A 20,346-nucleotide genomic window follows, 5' to 3' on the forward strand; every position below is an offset into this window, starting at 1 on the left:
ATGTTTTTTCACCATGGTATCCTTAGGAACTAGAACAGTGGTAGGCACACAAAGATTGCCCAGGGCTTTGTGTGTGTGTGTGTGGTAAAAGATATATAACCTAAAATTTACCATTTTAACCTTTTTTTTTTTTTTTTTTTTGAGACAGAGTCTCACTCTGTCATCCAGGCACTCTAGTGCAGTGGCACGATCTCGGCTCACTGCAACCTCTGCCTCCCAAGTTCAAGTGATTCTCCTGCCTCAGCCTCCCAAGTAGCTGAGGTTACAGGCGCACATCAACATGCTCAGCTAATTTTTGTATTCTTAGTAGAGACAGGGTTTCACCATGTTGACCAGGCTGGTCTCGAACTCCTGACTTCAAGTGATCTGTCCACCTCGGCTTCCCATAGTGCTGGAATTACAGGCATGAGCCACTGCACCCAACCCCATTTTAACTATTTTTAAGTGTACCATTCAATGGCATTAAATATATCCACAATGTGTAGCCATCATCAGTACCCATTTCAGAACTTTTTCATCCTCCTAAACAGAAACTTGGTACCCATTAGACAATAACTCCCATTCGCCTCTCCCTCCAATCCCTGGTGACCTCTATTATACTTTCTCTCTCAAGGAATGTGCCTATTCTGTGTACCACATATAAATTGAATCATACACTATTTAGTCCTTTCTGTCTGGCTCGTTTCACTTAGCATAACGTTTTCAAGGTTCATCAATGTTTCAGCATGTATCAGAACTTCATTCTTTTTCAAGGCTGAATAAGTCATCTGTAGCTATATACCATATTTTGTTTATGCATTCATCTGTTAATGAACATTCTGGGTTATTTCTACCTTTTGGTTATTATGAATAATGCTACTGTAAATATATGTATACAAGTATCTGAGTTCCTGCTTTCAGTTATTTTGAACATCTATATCAAAGCGGAATTGCTTGATCATGTGGTTATACTATGTTTAACATTTTGAGGAATCATCAAACTGTTTTTCCAAAAAGTCTGGACTATTTAACATTGCCATCAGCAACGCATAGGGTTTCAATTTCTCCACATCTGCCAACAGTTACTTTCCTTTTTTTTATAGTTGCCATCCTAGTAGGTATTAAGTGGTATCTCATGATTTTTATTTTCATTTCCCTAAAGACTAGTGATGTTGAGCACTCTTTCATATGCTTATCCACCATTTGTACAGTTGGCCTTCCATATCTGTGGGCTCTGCATCTGTGGCTTCAACCAACCATGAATTGGAAATATTCCAAAACAAATTTCATCTGTATTGAACATGTACAGACTTTTTGTCATTATTCCCTAAACAATACAACACTATTTAGATTTATGTTGTATTAGGTATTATAAGTGATCTAGAGATGACTTAGTCATCTCTAGGATGACACAGGAGGATGTGCATAGGTTATATGCAAATACTGCATCATTTTATGTAAGGAACTTGAGCATCCTTGGATTTTGGTACCCAAGGGGGTCCTGAAACAAATCCCCCACAGATACCAAGTGGATAGTCATTCTCTTGGAATGTATCTTCTTTGGAGAAATGTCTATTCAAGTCCTTTGCTCTTTTTTGAACTGAACTGTTTGGGGGTTTTTCGTTCTTGTAGTTCTTTATATATTCTAGAGATGAATCCTTTATCAGATATATGAGTTGCAACTATTTTCTCTCAATCTGTGAATTTTCACTTGCACAGCGCTTTTAACTCTTGAAAATTATGCTGCTTCTATTATTTATGTGTATCCCGATCTCTTGCCCTCGTGACCTGCCCGTCTCAGCCTCCCAAAGTGCTGGGACTACAGGCGTGAGCCACTGTGCCTGGCCATCTATGTGTATCTCAAAACAACCTTGTAGGATGTATACTGTCTCCACTTTACAGATAAGAAAACTGAAATCCAATCAAAGATAGCACACTCCAAAGATTGCTCCAAAGACAGCACAACAATAACAACAAACTTGTAGTTGTTATTGCTGTTAGTGTTATCCCTTTGAATAATAGAGAGTAACAGAAGCTGCTTCAAAAAGGTCTAGGACTGGTGGGAAAATAAGAGAGCAGACCCCCAACAGAGGTTGCGAGCAGAGCCGGGGATCACAGAGTTTTATCTGCCCTCGGTACGCTGATTTCCAAAACCCAGCCTCATATTCTATACTCCAAAGCGCACTGCCAGGTGGCCCAACTCCAGCCCCCACAATCCGATGCCAAAGCCACTTCTTGCCACTTCCGGCCCGCCTCCAGCCCGCCGCTAACAAGCTAGCGCATGCGCTGTAGGACTATTTGCTCGCCGGTCCCCCGGGTGAGCCTGCACACCGTGCTTCCGGCGCGGAGATGAACTTCCACATGCCCCGGCGCTTGTTGATGACGTAACTTCCGGTTGCTGTGCTGAGTCGGAAGTGAGAGGCTTTCGGCCGCTGAGTTTCTGTCGTGTCGTCGCTGCTGGCACTTCAGGCTCTGGTAAGGCAGGCAATAGCTTCAGGGGACGGGGTCGTTGACTTTGCGTTGTGATGTTTTCTGCTGGTCCAATGCGACTTAGCCTGTTCACTCTTATCTTCTCCAAATTCTTTCTCCTGTGCTTTCCTAACCAGGGACCTTCTCCTTCTTGAACTTCGACCCTGTCTGATTTGGAACCCCTTACAGTGCCCCAGCTTCTGATGTCTCTTTGTACATTTCTGTCCCCATCTTTGCCAAGCCCCTCCTGGAAGAGGCCAGAGCGCTATCATTGCATTATCTTTTGACTTAACTTTCTCTAGAACGTGCCCCGGGCGGGTGGATCTCCCTCCTTCCCGCGAATCCCTTATGGAACATGGAAGGATAAAATATAAAGAGTAGATAACAAATAGGCAGATGCCAAGAAGATAAGATTAATCGCGAGTCGTAAGCAAACCAGTTCAATGCATACGTCAGGGTGTTGATATTTCTTAAGGCAGGTGATGAGTTCACCACAGATAACTCTTGGGGCACTCTGCTTCATGTTTCCTTGGGTTTAGAAGACACTTCTAAAATTGAGTGACCGTGCCTCATGACCTTATATTTGATGAGCCTTCCTTTTAGGATCAGTTTTATGCCCTGACAGCAAGCATGTGTTTAGTCTCGCTGTCATTTACTGTTTTGGTCTCACGTGGAAGCCCACCTGCGATAAAATGGGATCCAAGAAGGACTGCTGTCTGCTTTTTGACTTGAGATCCTTCTAGGCTGCAGATAGATGTGTTGATGGAATTTGTTGCCACATTAGCATGGCCTGATAGTGTTAGGTGAAACATACGACAACGAAAATTGTTTCTTAATTTCTATTTTAAATTGATATTTTAATTTCTATTTTAAATTGATATATGTATTATTTGCCAGGACACAGACCTTATGGGAGTATGATTTGATAGAGCTTGATTTTGACGATCCCAGTTTTACAAAGTGTTCCAGATATTTCTGTTGAAAAACAATACCAAGTCTGATGTTAACACACTTGTGTGTTCATGAGAGCTGACAATGGTCTTAAAGGATTAGTGGTACTATTCATAAACAAAAGCTTGTGTCAGGAGGAAGTGACAGAATTTTGTAGGACAGCTATTATAGATACAGATCTTTGCAGCAAGTATATCAGAGTGAAACTTGTTTTCAGGGAGGATATATTTTAAAAGAATCAAATCCAAAAGCTTCTAAGGTTGGTAGCTGTAACATCCCAAAGTGTCTGACAACAGGATAGTGTTGTATCTCTGTATGGCAGTTGAAAATAGGAAAAAAAGTACATACATATATGTGTGTATATATATGTGTGTGTGTGTGTGTATGTGTGTGTGTGTGTATATATATATATATATATTTTTTATTTTTTTTTTTTTTTTTTTTTTTTTTTGAGACAGAGTCTGGCTCTGTCACCCAGGCTCTGCTCTGGAGTGCAGTGGCACAATCTCAGCTCACGGCAACCTCCATCTCCCAGTTTAAAAGTGATTCTCCTGCCGCAGCCTCCCAAGTAGTGGGATTACAGCCTGGCTAAGGTGTGGTGGTATGCGCCTGTAATCGCTTTTAGTGGAGATGGGGTTTCACCACATTGGCCAGGCTGGTCTCAAACTCCTGACTTCAAGTGATCTGTCTGCCTTGGCCTCCCAAAGTGCTGGGATTACAGGCATGACCTACTGCGCCCGGCCCTGAAAATAGGAGATTATAAATCCCGAGTGACATTATTGAATATTAAACAAAATATTTAGGTTTCATTTTATCGGACCTTTAGAGTGGGTGATTATCTGGGTACTCTTACTTTGGTAAGTCCATTGAACAAATCTAAACTGGCATCTCCACAAAGGTTCTCATCAAGTGATCAGTCCTCCTTTTTCCTGTAAAATTTTTCTATAAGTGACTACACAGTTTTAGCCCTTTTTTAATGAAAAAAAGTTTGTGCACAGATTTGACGTACGTGTGAAAAAGATGAGCTTAGTGAAAGGTAGGTGAGAACCTTTTTGTTTTTCACAGATAGTAGAGATGACAACAGAGACTTATTTCCATCCACCATTCTACACATGCCAAGATACCAAAGAACCAGTGTCTAGCCTGGTAGCTTGACCTTCCACTGCAACCTAAGACAAGTAGTAAAGCCCTTACCTTGAAGTAGGGTCATGGGTGATGCTGTTGATTACAAGGAGTTCAGAAAGAACTACATGTAAGATTGAAGCCATTCAATAACTACTTATTTAGGATTTTGTGATTGTGATGTATAATGCCAGACACAGAAGAAAGAATAATCAGATATGAACATGTAATCAGAAGAGCTTACAGCCTAGCAATGTAGAAGATCTGCTTAGAAATACAATGCAGAAAGTTTAAAATCCTAGTAAAAATAGAGGTAAAATGTAGAAAGCTAGTTTCTTTATACAGTGCAACAGTATAGTATTGAGAAAGAAGGAAGTAATGCAGTTTATGGTGATAAATTCTTTTTGTTTCTCTTGATAGTCTTTTTGTTTGTTTGAGACAGTTTCCCTCTGTTGCCCAGGCTGGAGTGCAGTGGCACGATCTTGTCTCACTGCAACCTCCGCCTCCCAGGTTCAAGCGATTCTCCTGCCTCAGCCTCCTGAGTAGCTGGGATTCCAGGTGCACGCCACCATGCCTGGCTAATTTTTTGTGTGTTTTAAGTAGAGATGGGGTTTCACCATGTTGGTCAGGCTGGTCTTGAACTCCTGACCTCATGATCTGCCCGCCTTGGCCTCCCAAAGTGCTGGGATCATAAGCATGAACCACTGTGCCCGGCCTTCTTGATAGTCTTAAGAGCTTCTCTGTCATATGTCCTATATTCCTGGCTTTCAGCTTCCTTTCTGCTTACGTGTTGCAGGTGATGCATGTCCTTTGTAATAATCTGGACACTTTTCAGTTGTGTTTTAAAAAACATCAAACTGGTTTAGGCATTTAGGGAAATTTTATTGGTTTTTATAACTGAAAAGTCCAGACTTATCTTTCCATCTCTCAATTCTATTTTCTAGTGTATGTTGGCTTGGTTTTAGGCTAGGCCTTTTCTAAATGGTGTAAAGATGGCAACTCTTATCTTACCGGCTTATCAACTCAATCAGGAAAAAACTCACTTTTCCGTAGATTCAGCTGAAGCCCTGAAGCTGGTATTCATTGACTCTGTTAGGCCTCCATAGTGTCTTGTGCCCACTCCTGGATCAATTGCTTTGGCCGGAAAATGCTGTATTCTTTTTAGCCTGGCCAGACTTGTATGTTCATTCCTGGGGCTAGTGGGTGAGGTCAACCCCTTCTGAACTGGTCAGCCTCTTCTGGATTGAGTGGAGTGGATACCCAAAGGAAAAAAATGAATGTGATGTTTTAGAGAGAGAAATAACAAGAGCTCAATATACTTTTTGCATTCCTCTGGAATTTGAGGTATTTTAGGATGGAAGTAGAATGGTGGTCAGCTAACAATAAGACAATTCTTGGTGTTTTTACATTAACTACAGGTAATAATTAAACTTGTGCAGTAATTACATGGGGAAAATCCCTCTCATTAATTTCAATACTAAATATGGTATCTTTCCCTTTTTTTTGCATTATTAAGCTTACTGAAATATACATAGCAAAAAATAAAATACAGAAGGCCAGGCGCAGTGACTCATGCCTATAATTCCAGCACTTTGGGAGGCCGAGGTGGGAGGATCACTTGAGGTCAGGAGTTCGAGACCATCCTGGCCAACATGGTGATACCCCGTCTCTACTAAAAATCCAAATAACAGTTCAGTTCCTTGAAGCAGTAAAGCTTTGAGCTGCACTGAGAGGAGACTAGACTGCCTAAATCATTACAGCTAATTAGCCTTTAGCTCTTGTGTGGAAAAAATGGCAGAGGAGCATGAAGCAAGTGCTGAAGATGCCTCAGAATTGTCAAGAAATGTTATAAATAATCTCTTTCTCTGGTAAATAAGGGTAACTTTTTCGACCACATTAGCTTTTCTTTTTTTTTTTTTTCTTTTTTTTGAGACGAAGTCTCACTCTGTCACCCAGGTTGAAGTGCAGTGGCACAATCTCAGCTCTCTGCAACCTCTGCCTCCCGAGTCCAAGCAATTCTCCTGCCTCAGCCTCCTGCCTCCCAAGTAGCTGGGATTACAGGCACCTGCCGCCATGCCTGCCTAATTTTTGTGTTTTAGTAGAGATGGGGTTTCACCATGTTGGCCAGGCTGGTCTTGAACTCCTGACCTCAGGTGATCCACCTGCCTCAGCCTCCCAGGGTGCTGGGATTGCAGGCATGAGCCACTGCACCTGGCCCACATTAGCTTTTGTTGATATGATCCTGTGAGGAGTCTTGCCTCAATAAACTAAAGGTAGACCAAATGTTCTTTTTTTCTTCCTTTGTACCCCTACTCCCGCTGTTTCTAAGGTCTCTGTCCTTATAGCAGTTCAAGATCCTTATGAACAAAACATTCATACCCTTTGTCTCTTCCCACCCTTTTCAGGGTTGTATTTAATATTTCTATGTCATGGCCTTAAAATTTCAGAAAGGGGAGAAAGCCTTTCAGGGAGCCCTGCTTATTCTGTTGTGCCACTGAGTTCACTTGGTCTTGAATGAGGAAATGTAATCAGAAGAGTGTGAATGCAGGCTCAGCCAGCTCTACTAAACACTTTTGAGGTATCTATATTTCATATTACACAGTAGACCTGACCGTTGGAATTCGTGTTTCTTCAGTATTATTTTAAGAAATCAGGTAAACAGTGAAGGTTAGATATAGCATGAAGCAAAGACCATTTAATTTTTAGTGGAAGAAATATCAGTATTTTTAAGCCTAGAAATAAATAGATTGCTTAATCTATGTTAAAAACCCACAACATACAGCTGAACTGCTTCCAGTCCTGATTTGCCAGAGTCCAAATCTAAGATATGGGCTTTTACTTAATTTATATGTAGCTGAGAAATATCCATCCCCAGCCCTAAGTCATAGAAGTGCCTTGTCCTCACTCCAGTGAATGAGAACTAGACTGCCAGCTTAATTCTTGGGAAATCCATAATTCTTGTCTTATTATTTTTCAGTGCCACATTGTTATTACAATTAGTAGGTGAGTTCTCTCTTTGACTCCAATAATACTTTCTACTTAACCTATTTTCTTAAAGGTATTGCAAATAAAAGCATATCAACAGATTAATGCATTCCAGCTGAACATGTTTTAGACTTTTTAGTTTCAGCTATCTACAAATCAAGCCACCGAGTCCAGCTGGTAGGTTTGTAACCATTTTGCCAAAAATGTTTTGAGTTTGGGGACAGGAATTGGAAAATCTTAACCCAAAGTATTTTAAAATGTATTGTATTTGAGAAATGGGAAAAGAAACAACCACAGGTATATTACAGCTATTGTGTCATCTGCCCTCTTGTGTCTAATACCTGTCCTTTGAACAGCCTCTCCCACTAGGTCTGGATGGAGGATACCTTAAAGTGAAATGACAGACCAGGAGAATAACAACAACATCTCAAGTAACCCCTTTGCTGCTCTTTTTGGCTCCCTGGCTGATGCCAAACAGTTTGCGGCAATCCAAAAAGAGCAGCTGAAGCAACAATCTGGTAAGTGGAGGAGCCAATAGCAGCAAATAAGATGACCTAGAATGGGGTCTTCCGAAATTAAGTATTCTTTGAGTCCTTAATTGCAATTGGAATTTAAGTTTGGAACAAAAGTTGGTTTTTGTTTGTTTGTTTAGAGCAGAAATTGGGGTTTTTTGTTTGTTTGCTTTTGTTGTTGGTTTTGTTGTGAGTCCCTCCCCTCCGCTGTCCTCTCCACTGTACAAAAAGAGACCAGATAACAGGTGGTTCCATAGTAACAGATGCCAGTCGTGATCCCAAAGCTGTCAGGCTGTTTTCTTTAAAAGAAAAAAAAATCACCTAGTAAAAGCTATTTAAATAAATGTTTTTAACATGGGACACAGAGGTGGTAAGTGTAGGTGTAGAAAGCAAGTCATGTGCAGCTATAGAAAGTAGATGTAAAAGGAAGAACTATAAAAGCTTTTTGACCTGTAGGCAAATGAGACTTGTTCTTAAGCTCAGCACTTCAAAGGCCCTCCCAAGCAAAGTGCTTCTTCTGTTCCGATGAGTGGCATCATTTGTAGCTTAGTCGTGTTAGGACAGACTTTTTTAAAAAATCTGATCCTTAGCCTTACTATGAAAAACATCAGAATAACATCTCACTAATCAGAAAAAAACGGTTTTCTTTCAGGCACTGAATTTAAGATCAAGTCCAGCTTCCTCCTATAAGGAGACATATACACTAGAAGAATTAGGATTTTTCTCAAATATGTTAGTCTTCTGAAGATATTCACAATCTTTCAAACCAGAAATTGCTCCCCTTCTCCTCTCTCCGAAAAGAATAATAGTGTTTTTCTTTTGAGAGAAGGAGAAGTGTTTGCATTTTCCCTTTATTTTGTTTATTTAAAAAAAAAAACACTCAGGTGCATAGCTGACTTTTGGCCTTTCAGTTAGAAAGGGCTGAAGAAAAAAGAGGTAAAGGCAAGACAGATGAGTGATTGATGCAAGGGAAAAACAAAATCAATGTTGATTTTTTTTAACATGGTATTTTCAGTCTCTGAAATCTCTCCCAGATTTCTATGATACGGGGCCAGAATGGGAAACTCTGGTTTAGAAGATTGTAGGGGAAAAAGCAGAGTGAAAAATAGGAAAAATAAGGAATGAGAAAGTATGATTTATGAGTATGTGGTTGAGGGAAATTTTGCTAAACAGATTCTTAGCTTCTGTCACCATTGGAGGTCAGAGAAAAACTCAACAGTATAGCAGCTGAGCAACAGAACGCTTGTCCTTCTGGCTATAAACAGACATAAATCTGGCTAGAGTTGGGAGCATTGAAGGCACATGCCCTTCTGTTACTATTTTGGCACCTCATCATCCTAGTTTGTTTACACTGAGTTTATCATGCTACCAGGTCCAACCTGTTTCCACTAGCAATTAGTACTTTGCCAAAACCTTTGGCTTCCTATGTTGAGCTTATACTCACCACACTGAAACAACTCTTACTTTGAGAGTTTTACCTGGACTTTCAGAGTAACCATTCTGTCAATAGAGAAAAGTAGGTATAGACTCATATGTGGCATATAGTGAATAACACTACTTTTATGTAGTCATTCAACATGAATGATGGGGCTGGGCACAGTGGCTCGCGCCTGTAATCCCAGCTCCTTGGGAGGCCTAGGTGGGCAGATCACCGGAGGTCAGGAGTTCGAGACCAGCCTGGCCAACATGACAAAACCCCGTCTCTACTAAAAACACAAAAATTAGTCGGGCATGATGACAGGCGCCTATAATCCCAGCACTCTGGGAGGCCAAGGTGGGCGGATCACCTGAGGTCAGGAGTTTGAGACCAGCCTGGCCAACATGGTGAAACCCCATCTCTACTAAAAATACAAAAATTAGCCGGGCGTGGTCGTGGGCGCCTGTAGTCCCAGCTACTTGGCTGAGGCAGGAGAATCACTTGAACCTGGGAGGTAGAGGTTGCGGTGAGCCGAGATCACACCACTGCACTCCAGCCTGGGCGACAGAGTGAGACTCCATCTCAAAAAAAAAAAAAAAAAAAATCAAAGGATGGGAGCAGATTTTGAGGACAGAAGTTTAAAAAAAAAAAAAAATCGAAGGAATTTCATCAGTAAGAAAAAAATAACAAGAAAGAATAAAAAGGTACAAAAGATGTGACATGCAACTTATAACCAAATGATTAAAAAATTTATTCTCATCAATCATTAGAGAAGTGCCAATTAAAACAACCATTAAATAGTTTTTTTACCTATGAAATTTGTGAAGATTCAAACAGGCACTCTCTCATATACTGTTGGGTTTGCATGTAAATCAGACAGTCTCTTTGAGGGTAACTTGGTAGTAAATGTTAACTTTTTTTTTTTTTTTTTTTTTTTTGAGACGAAGTCTTGCTCTGTCACCGAGGCTGGAGTGCAGTGCAACCTCTGCCTCCCGGGTTTAAGCAATTCTCCTGCCTCAGCCTCCCGAGTAGCTGGGACTACAGGTGTGTGCCACCACGCCCGGCTAATTTTTTGTATTAGTAGGGATGGGGTTTCACCATGTTAGCCAGGATGGTCTCGATCTCCTGACCTCGTGATCTGCCCGCCTCAGCCTCCCAAAGTGCTGGGATTACAGGTGTGAGCCACCGTGCCAGGCAGTAAATGTTAACTTTTTAAATGTTCAAGCTCTTTGATCCAGCAGTTCTGCTACTGTGAATTTATCCTATAGAAATACTCATACAAGTAAACAAAAAGAGTTAAGTTGTATTCAGTGCAGTATTTAAAATCATGAAATATTAGAAACAACCCTATTGTTCATCAGTTGAAAAGTAGCTACATAAACCACAGGGCATGCAAAAGATGTGATACAATACAGCTATTAAAAAGAGTGAGGTAGGCCTCTAAATGGCCTAACAGGGAAAGGTGTTGGTGCTGATTAAAAGGCAAGCTGAAAAGAGCTATGTATAGTATCCCATTTTTTAAAAAAATTAAAAAGATAGTAATGAATATTAGCACCAGAAAAGAAAAAAATTCTTGAACACTGTTAAGTGTCTTTAGGGAATTGGTTCAGGAGACTTTCTATACTATATTTTTCTGTACAGTTAAGAACTATTAAAACAAATGTGATCTCTTAAAATCAGGGAGAAAAGCCATACATTTAAAATAATTAAAGGCATTTTGATCTATTAGGTAATTCTTTGTTCACTAGGATTCTGTAGAGAAGATAACTTTGCTATTTCTGGCAGTGTGGAGTATAATTATGGATAGAAATAAAACTTTTGCTTTGTAAAATGTGGTAGGATTTATAGCCAGGAATTTCAAAACCCTATACTTAACTTCCCTGGCTTGAGATGTTCACTAATTAGATGATTAGCTTGTTTTACATCTGAAATTATCATCCTCTTGGTTACATTTATTATTTTTGGTAGCATGCTTGGTTCTCTCTTAAAGGGGTGTAACATTTAACAGTATACATTTTCTGGCAGATGAACTCCCAGCTAGCCCAGATGACTCGGATAATAGCGTGTCAGAGAGCCTGGATGAATTCGATTACTCTGTGGCTGAGATTAGCCGCTCATTCCGATCACAGCAGGAAATATGTGAGCAACTCAACATCAATCACATGATCCAAAGGATCTTCCTTATTACTCTGGACAACAGTGAGTTACAAACTTGTAGCATTATTCTACCCTTCCTATTTGAGCTTGGGCTAGGGGCTTGCTCTTTGAAACTGGTTACAGCTAATGGTTAGATACAAACCTACTCACTGCACTCCCTGGAACTCAGGGTTTATATTTCAGTGAACCTTTTGGTATGACCTAAAAACAGTATTTAGACGCAGATCTAACTTTTGTTCCCATTTCAATACTGACTGCACTATATAGCTACTTGCCTTTACTACCTTAAAAAGGAAATGGGAAGGGTAGCCAAACCCATTTTCTTCTCAGAGGTAACCTAAATATTCAGATGGAAGCCTTCAGAGGCATCAGAGAGTGTTTGCCCTCTGTGCCCTGTCTGTGTTTAAACCCCAAGGTTGGTACTAATGTCTGGGATTTACTCTTTAAATGTCATGATGCTAGGTTTATAACAAATCCCATTCTCTGTGACTAGAGGGGAAAAAAAAAAGATTTGAATCTTTAGATGTTGCTTTGTGTATCAGGATCATTCTGGTATTACTTGAGTCAGATTTGCAGTTCAAGAGTGATGCTGTCAAGATCAGTTGTCTGTATAAAACAGAAGCATTATCCTTAACCTATCATATTAAAACCATTTCCCAGGTGATCCCAGCTTGAAAAGCGGGAATGGCATCCCTAGCCGTTGTGTGTATTTGGAAGAAATGGCAGTAGAGCTAGAAGATCAAGACTGGCTTGATATGAGCAATGTTGAGCAGGTAATATTCTTATGTTCCTAATGTGTGCCCTTAGCAAAAATTAGCTATGCAGCTGAATTCTGCTCACTGTTCTCCAACTTATGCTTGTGTCCATATGTCCATCCCTCTCTCTTTTTTTTTTTTTTTTTTTTTTTTTTTACCAGTAGAAGGCCAATTAACCTGGATGTGCATCTCTAACATTGTGGTGTTCCTCTTTTGGAATCTTTTCATCTACCATGGCCACATGCCCAAATCTACCCATCCTCTAAGAACCAGTTAAAATGCCTTCTTAATTACAAAGCCTTGGCCAGGCACATTGACTCATGCCTGTAATCCCAGCACTTTGGGAGGCTGAGGCAGGTGGATCACGAGGTCAGGAGATCAAGACCATCTGGCTAACATGGTGAAACGCCATCTCTACTAAAAATACAAAAAATTAGCTGGGCATGGTGGTGGGCGCCTGTAGTCCCAACTACTTGGGAGGCTGAGGCAGGAGAATGGTTTAAACCCAGGAGGCGGAGGTTACAATGAGCCGAGATCATACCACTGCACTCCAGCCTGGACAACAGAGCAAGACTCTGTCTCAAAAAAAAAAAGAAAAAATTACAAAGCCTTGCCAAATAAAAGTTGTTACTCCCTCCTCTGGGTACCTAGAATAATCAGCCTCTGAATCTCTTGTGGGAATTGTCACTTTCTGTCTCATGTTGCAGCTTTCTTATGTACTTGTCTTATCTCCCCTATTAGACTTAAGTTCTTAAGGGCAAGGCCCATCACTTTTTCTTCTTTATATCCTTTCTATCTTAGTCTGTTTTGTGTTGCTATAAAAGAATACCTGTGACTAGGCACAGTGGCTCACACCTGTAATCCCAGCACTTTGGGAGGCCAAGTTGGGAGGATCTCCAGGCCAGGAGTTACCAGCCCTGGCAACATAACAAGACCATGTTTCTACAAAAAATACAAAGAATTAACTGGGTGTGATGGCATGTACCTGAAGTCCTAGCTACTCAGGAGGCTGAGGTGGGAGGATTGCTTGAGCCTGGGAGGCAGAGGCTGCAGTGAGCCATAGTCACACGACTGCACTCCAGCCTGGGCGACAGAGCAAGAAAGACCCATCGAAAAAAAAAAAAGAACACCCAAGCAGTAATTTATAAAGAAAAGTTTATTTAGCTCACAGTTCTGCAGGCTGAGAAGATTCAGGGTATGTCCTTGGCCTCTGGTGAGGGCTTTTGTGCTGCCTCACAATGTGGTGGAGGAAGTCACCAAAGGACACATACCATGAGGATGCATGCAAAGAGGAGAAAACCTGAGAGGTGTCCTGGCTTAATAAGAACCCGCTCTGGAGGAAATTTGTCCATTCCTATGAGAATTAATCCAGTCTTGTGAGAGCAAGAACTCATTCAGCACCTTGAGAAAAGCACCAAGCAATTCAGGAGGGATCCGCCTCCATACCCAGACACCTCCCACTAGCCCCACCTCCAACAGTGCCACATGGAGATCAAATTTCAACATGAATTTTGTTGGAGACAAACATATAAACCACAGCACTTTAAAAATCAAAACAGTGCGTTGTACCTTGCAGGTGCCTGAGTAACATTAAAAGAATAAAAGTTTGGTAGGAAAGACAGTTGACAGCTTGCAGTTTAACTTCACATTTGGAGTATCTTTATATAAGTCTGAATGAGATCAGCAATCACACAGAATAGTAGATTTCACATCTAAGTTTAATCACTGATCTCAGCACCATTCAACAAATAGTCTTTTAATGCCTACTCTATGCTGGGGCTATACTAGACACTTGAGGCTTGATTTAGGATAACTTTATATATGCCATAATTTTCTAAAATTTTCTAAAGTAAAAATATACAGGGCCCTTTTTTTCTCCTTCACTCTACATTCAAATCTGTGATTCTTGCTAATAACCTGTGTCAGAATTACCTTTTACATCTTAATGTTCTCAGATTAATTTTGCAATAGTTTAGTATTTTTGTTTGGCTTTCTTTATAGGCCCTCTTCGCTCGCTTATTACTTCAAGATCCAGGCAACCACTTAATTAACATGACTTCTTCTACAACGCTAAATCTCTCTGCTGATCGAGATGCAGGAGAGAGGCACATTTTTTGTTACCTTTACTCCTGCTTCCAGAGAGCCAAGGAAGAGGTAAAGGAATAATCCCCATTGAATACTGTATTGTCCTCTTGGGTATGACTTCAGCATGTGGGCCAGAGTTGGATCAGTCTTTATTTCAATTTATATATGTCATAGTATGTCTAGAAGTGAATATCAGGGACACTAAAGCTTTTATATCAATTTATATATGTCATAGTATGTTTAGAACACTGGATATCAGATGCACTAAAGCTTTAGTCTCCTTTCCGTATCTTGGGTTCCACCCTTCTCCCCAATTAACCAGTGCCTCCTATTCTCTCTAAAACCTCTTTAGAAATCACATCCTTAAAAAAGTCTCATGAGGCTGGGCACAGTGGCTCACTCCTGTAATCCCAGCACTTTGGGAGGCCGATGCAGGCGGATCACATGAGGCCAGGAGTTCGAGACCAGCCTGGCCAACATGGCAAAACCTTTACTGAAAATACAAAAATTAGCCGGGCATGGTGGCACACGTTTATAATCCCAGCTACTCAGGAGGCTGAGGCAGGAGAATCACTTGAACCTGGGAGGTGGAGGTTGCAGTGAGCTGAGATCACACCACTGCACTCCAGCCTGGGTGACAGAGCGAGACTCTGTCTCAAAAATCAGAAAAGGGCTCATGAATTCATTTCCACTGAGATGTAAATATTAGAGTAGGCTAAGCCGGATATTTCCAGGTTTGGAATTTTAAATAGGCAGTTAGATGATTCCTTAAGCCAAGGAAGGAATCTCTAATTAATTTTCAAGCATCCACAGGAGACCAGTATGTCTCTTCTATTGTATTCACTATGTCTACTTTCGTTCCAGATTACAGAGTTAGACTATAGTCCCTCTTTTCTTCATGCTGTTTGCAGATTACCAAAGTTCCAGAGAACCTGCTACCCTTTGCAGTGCAGTGCAGAAACCTCACTGTGTCCAATACCCGAACAGTTGTTCTCACCCCAGAGATCTATGTTGACCAAAACATCCATGAGCAACTGGTAGATTTGATGTTAGAAGCCATCCAGGGAGCCCGTGAGTACATGAACAAGATCTGTAAGCTTCTACATTTTGATTTTCAGATTTAAAATTTCACTAATTGCATTAGAAAGTCTCAGAGCCATTATGGTTCTGGTATAAATTAAGGAGGAGGGCTCACATCTTGATCTTTGAGGTTGAGTACCAATAGAATAAAGCTGGGCATGGTAGCACACCCCCGTAGTCCCATTTACTCTGGAGGCTGAGGCAGAAGGATCCCTTGAGCCCAGGAGTTTGAGGCTGTAGTGTGCTATAATCACACCTGTGAATAGCCACTACACTCCAGGCTGAGCAAAAAAAGAAGACCCCCACCTCTAAAAAAAAAAAAAAAAAAAAAAAGAATTATTGAAAGTAAAGAGCTAGTGTGTAAAGGCATATAAAAATTCTTGTGCCCTCCTTTCTCTCTCATTTGTCTTCTGTTAGATTTTGAAGATGTAACTGAGTTTCTGGAAGAGGTCATTAAAGCCTTGATATTGGATGAGGAAGTTAGAACATTTCCAGAAGTCATGATTCCAGTGTTTGATATTTTATTGGGCCGAATAAAAGATCTAGAGCTCTGTCAGATCCTTTTGTATGCATATCTGGATATTCTTCTCTATTTCACTAGGCAAAAAGATATGGCAAAGGTAGGTCTGAAAGATGATATGTATTCAGTTGAGCTAGATGTGTAATACATGATGCTTCCCTATCCTGAAGACACTATAATACTACCTATAAAATAAGAAAAAGATAGCTTGGTTGTTGTATCAACTTAACTGTTTTGAGGCCATCCCACCCCATCACCTTATCTCACCATGAAGATGAATAAGCAGAACTTGTCTTCTCTTACAGGTTTTTGTAGAATACATTCAGCCCAAGGACCCTACCAATGGGCAAATGTACCAGAAGACCTTGCTGGGAGTAATTCTGAGTATCTCCTGCTTATTAAAGACTCCGGGTGTTGTAGAAAATCATGGCTACTTTTTGAATCCATCTCGTTCCAGCCCCCAGGAGATCAAAGTACAGGAGGCCAACATCCATCAGGTAGAACTGTTTACCAGGGTATCCCAGCCCCCTGATCTTAAAAGAGTTTTCTCAGAAAGCAGATACAGATAAGGCTGCTCAAGCCTCTCTGGGAAAGCAAATTGATCTAGTTGGCTTTTACATCACATAAATAAATTAAAACTGGGCATGGTAGCTCAAGCCTGTAATCCCGGCACTTTGGGAGGCCAAGGTGGGAGGATCGCTTGAGCCCAGGAGTTCAATTTGAAACCAGCCTAGGCAACACAGTGAGACCCCCATCTCTACAAAAAAATACAAAACTTAGGTGGGCATGGTGGCAAGCATCTGTAGTCCCACCTACTCGGGAGGCTGAGGTGGGAGGATCACTTGAGCCTGGGAGGTCAAGACTTCAGTAAGCCATGATTGCATCATCACGCTCCGGCCTGGATGACAGAACAAGACTCTGTCTCAAAAAAAAACAATCCCCTCTTTGTAGCATATGCTAAGAACAGCATGTGTGGGGTAAGAATGAGCTGCTGCTACTCATTACCCTTTGCTGTAGCACTGCTACAGCTACTTCTCCCCAACCCTCATTTTTCTCACTGAGCTATAACTTTAGCTCTGAAAGTCTTTTGACTGAACTCTAGCTTATAAACCCAGTTTTTCTTCCTTTTCCTGTCTCCACCTATGCCCTCTCTATTTGGGCTTCTTCACATAAATTATAGTAGAGGTCTGGCCAACATGAGGCATTGAATGATTGAATTGGGGATAGTTTAAGTCCCCTAATCATTAATCATTACAACTCTCTAAGGCAAGGCATGGCAAACTAGCAGTGGCCAAATCTGGCCTGCCACCTGTTTTTGTAAATAAAGGTTTATTGAACATAGCCATGCCCATTAGTATATGTATTGTTTCTGGTTTGAATTCATACTACAGTGATAGAGTTGAATAATCGCTACAGACACTGTATGGCAAGTAATGCCAGAAATCCTTATCGTCTAGCCCTTTGCAGAAAAAATTTACAGACCTGTGCTCTAATACCGTGTAATGCCATCTGCAGTTGGGCAGCTGATCAGAAAATCTCTTATAAGTGCCCAGAAATATATTTTAAAATCAAATTAGGGGATGAGGCACAGAGAGTGAGGGGAAAGATTAGGATTAGCATATTTTTGGAAACTGCCAGTTGCTAAGGTTTGGGAATAAAAACTCTTAGGATTGTGAAACGTTCTGTGGTTGTGTTTTCTGGTTGAACAGTTCATGGCTCAGTTCCACGAAAAGATCTACCAGATGCTGAAGAACTTACTCCAGCTCTCTCCAGAAACCAAACACTGTATCTTGTCCTGGCTTGGAAACTGTTTGCATGCAAATGCAGGCCGCACCAAGATTTGGGCCAATCAGATGCCAGAAATCTTTTTCCAAATGTATGCCTCAGATGCTTTCTTTCTGAATCTGGGTGCTGCTCTCCTGAAGCTATGCCAGCCATTTTGCAAACCCAGATCCTCTCGGCTCCTCACCTTTAATCCCACATACTGTGCCCTCAAGGAGTTGAATGATGAAGAACGAAAAATTAAAAATGTACACATGAGAGGTAGGAGAGAACCAGGCTTCTCAAAACTGTGTGTGTGTGTGTGTGTGTGTGTGTGTGTGTAACGTGTAAAGCATTCACTCCATTATCCTTTTTCACAGAGTTCCTTTCTCAAAAAAAGATGAGGCAGAAACAAGAGCTATTTAGATTTTTTTTTCTTTTTTTTTGAGATGGAGTCTTACTCTGTCAGTCACTCAGGCTGTAGTGCAGTGACGCTATCTTGGCTCACTGCAATCTCTGCCTCCCGTGTTCCAGCGATTCTCCTGCCTCAGCCTCCTGAGTAGCTGGGACTACAGGCACGCGCCACCACGCCCAGCTAATTTTGTGTGTTTTTAATAGAGACGGAGTTTCACCATGTTGGCCAGGATAGTCTCGATCTCTTGACCTCATGATCCATCCGCCTCAGCCTCTCAAAGTGCTGGGATTACAGGCGTGAGCCACCACGCCCAGCCAGAATTTTTTAAAGACAGATGTTTGAGAGAAAAAAAAAAACACCTGGTAGCTTTTGAATGTTGTACTTTAGTGAGACCTTCTCTCTGGATTTGGCAGCCTTGCATATTCATTCATTCATAGTTTATAAAAATGAATAAAGCAGAGTCCTCATCCTTTTTGAAAGGCTCCAGAAGGCAGATATATTAACTGATAATTATAATATGGTATAGGGCTAAGCTATGGGAGCACAGAGGAGGGAGTAAATAATCAATTCTGCAGAAGTTGGAGGTCTTCATAGCTGAGTCTTGAGAGACAAGTTAGGTTTTACCAGGCAAAGAAGCAAGAGGGTCCCTTTATACAGAGAGAAAAGCAAGTGTAAAGGTACAAAGCTATGGAAAATCTTGACTAAGGAATGGTGAGAGGCTCAATGTGGCTAGGGCAAGGGGTAGATGGGGTTGAGTTGGGGAGGAAATGGATCAAGGGAGGAAGATAGGTGGGGCTGGATTGGAGAAAACAGTACAGAGAAATGAAGAGAAAATAAATGACTCATAGTCCTACCATTCAAAGTGAAATCACTCTTAATTTTGGTATATTTCATTCCAGTTTTATAATACTAATTGTAAACATGATAACTGCTCAAAAGCAAATAGTCAAATTCAGAAAAGCACAAAATAAATACAAATGATCTATTGCCTATCACTTGAAACAATCTATAGTAGTATTCCTTTTAATTTTTGGTGATTTCATGAAAAAGATTTAACTGTATTTCTGTAGACGGTGAGAAACCAAAAGATATATTCAGACAAAGAACTAATATGACAAGATATGTTTTTAAGAAGATATCACTGCTAACAGTATGGAAATTGAATGAGTGTAAGAGGAGACTGGAGACCAAGATAGATGTCTGTGACAAGACATTTACCCTCTTTTTTTTTTTTTAACTTCTTTGAGGTTTGGACAAAGAAACCTGTTTGATCCCAGCTGTGCAGGAGCCGAAGTTTCCACAGAACTACAACCTTGTAACAGAGAACCTTGCTCTGACAGAGTACACCTTGTACTTGGGATTTCACAGGTAACTCCTCTGATGTCATTAGGAAAAAACAGTTTAGTTGTGTTGATAACTAGAAGGTAGAAATTGAGTCTTTGGCCAGGCACAGTAGCTCACATCTTTAATCTCAGGATTTTGGGAGGCCAAGGCGGAAGGATTGCTTGAGGCCAGAAGTTTAAGACCACCAACCTGGGCAAGAAAGTGAGACCCCCATCTCTACCAAAAAAAAAAAATTAGCCAGGCATGGTGGCATATGCTTGTAGTCCTAGCTGCTTCAGAGGCTGAGGCAGGAGGATTGCTCTAGCCGAAGAGTTGGAGGCCACAGTGAGCTATGATTGTGCAACTGTACTCCATCCTGGGTGACAGAGTGATAACCTGTTTCTTAAAAAAAAAAAGAGAGGAAGAGTCTTACAGATATAATCTGAGCTTATTCTAAAGGTTCACATTAGAATCTAATAGAAAAGGGGCATTGTATGAATTTACTTGTGTTTCATGAATCAGCTTTGTCCAGATTCCTTAAATTTGTTTTTAACTTTTATTGTTGTCGTTGTTGTTGTTGAAATGGATTTTCGCTCTTGTCACCTTGGCTGGAGTACAGTGGCACATTCTCTGCTCACTGCAACCTCCGCCTCCTGGGTTCAAGCAATTCTTCTGCCTCATCCTCCCAAGTAGCTGGGATTACAGGCATGCACCACCATGTCCAGCTGATTTTGTATTTTTTTAGTAGAGATGGGGTTTCGCTGTGTTGGCCAGGCTGGTCTCGAACTCCTGACCTCAGGTGATCCACCACCTTG

The 20,346-nt window shown here is 41.0% G+C and overlaps 1 protein-coding gene across 7 annotated transcripts in view; it reads left to right on the forward strand.

Moving 5' to 3' along the window:
* Window positions 1-2,352: 2,352 nt before the first annotated feature.
* The window catches only part of UBE4A (ubiquitination factor E4A), a 39,704-nt gene continuing 21,710 nt past the window's right edge, over window positions 2,353-20,346 (forward strand). For 2 of the 7 annotated variants that reach the window (XR_010147322.1, XM_009424256.5), the window contains exons 1-10: window positions 2,353-2,454; window positions 7,863-8,024; window positions 11,461-11,634; window positions 12,253-12,365; window positions 14,349-14,501; window positions 15,344-15,503; window positions 15,930-16,132; window positions 16,338-16,547; window positions 17,742-18,075; window positions 19,456-19,576. Coding sequence is in view for 5 of the 7 variants with exons in the window: in XM_009424256.5 (XP_009422531.1) it covers window positions 7,904-8,024; window positions 11,461-11,634; window positions 12,253-12,365; window positions 14,349-14,501; window positions 15,344-15,503; window positions 15,930-16,132; window positions 16,338-16,547; window positions 17,742-18,075; window positions 19,456-19,576 (1,589 nt within the window). In the remaining 2 variants the exon portion in view is untranslated. Of the gene's footprint in view, window positions 2,455-6,968; window positions 7,100-7,862; window positions 8,025-11,460; window positions 11,635-12,252; window positions 12,366-14,348; window positions 14,502-15,343; window positions 15,504-15,929; window positions 16,133-16,337; window positions 16,548-17,741; window positions 18,076-19,455; window positions 19,577-20,346 lie in introns of all 7 variants that reach the window. The other 5 variants (XR_010147323.1, XM_001161348.5, XM_054662733.2 and 2 more) reach the window with 4 other exon arrangements.

The sequence above is a fragment of the Pan troglodytes genome, chromosome 9 (assembly GCF_028858775.2).
Source record: "Pan troglodytes isolate AG18354 chromosome 9, NHGRI_mPanTro3-v2.0_pri, whole genome shotgun sequence".
In the NCBI taxonomy this organism is placed as follows: Eukaryota; Metazoa; Chordata; class Mammalia; order Primates; family Hominidae; genus Pan; species Pan troglodytes.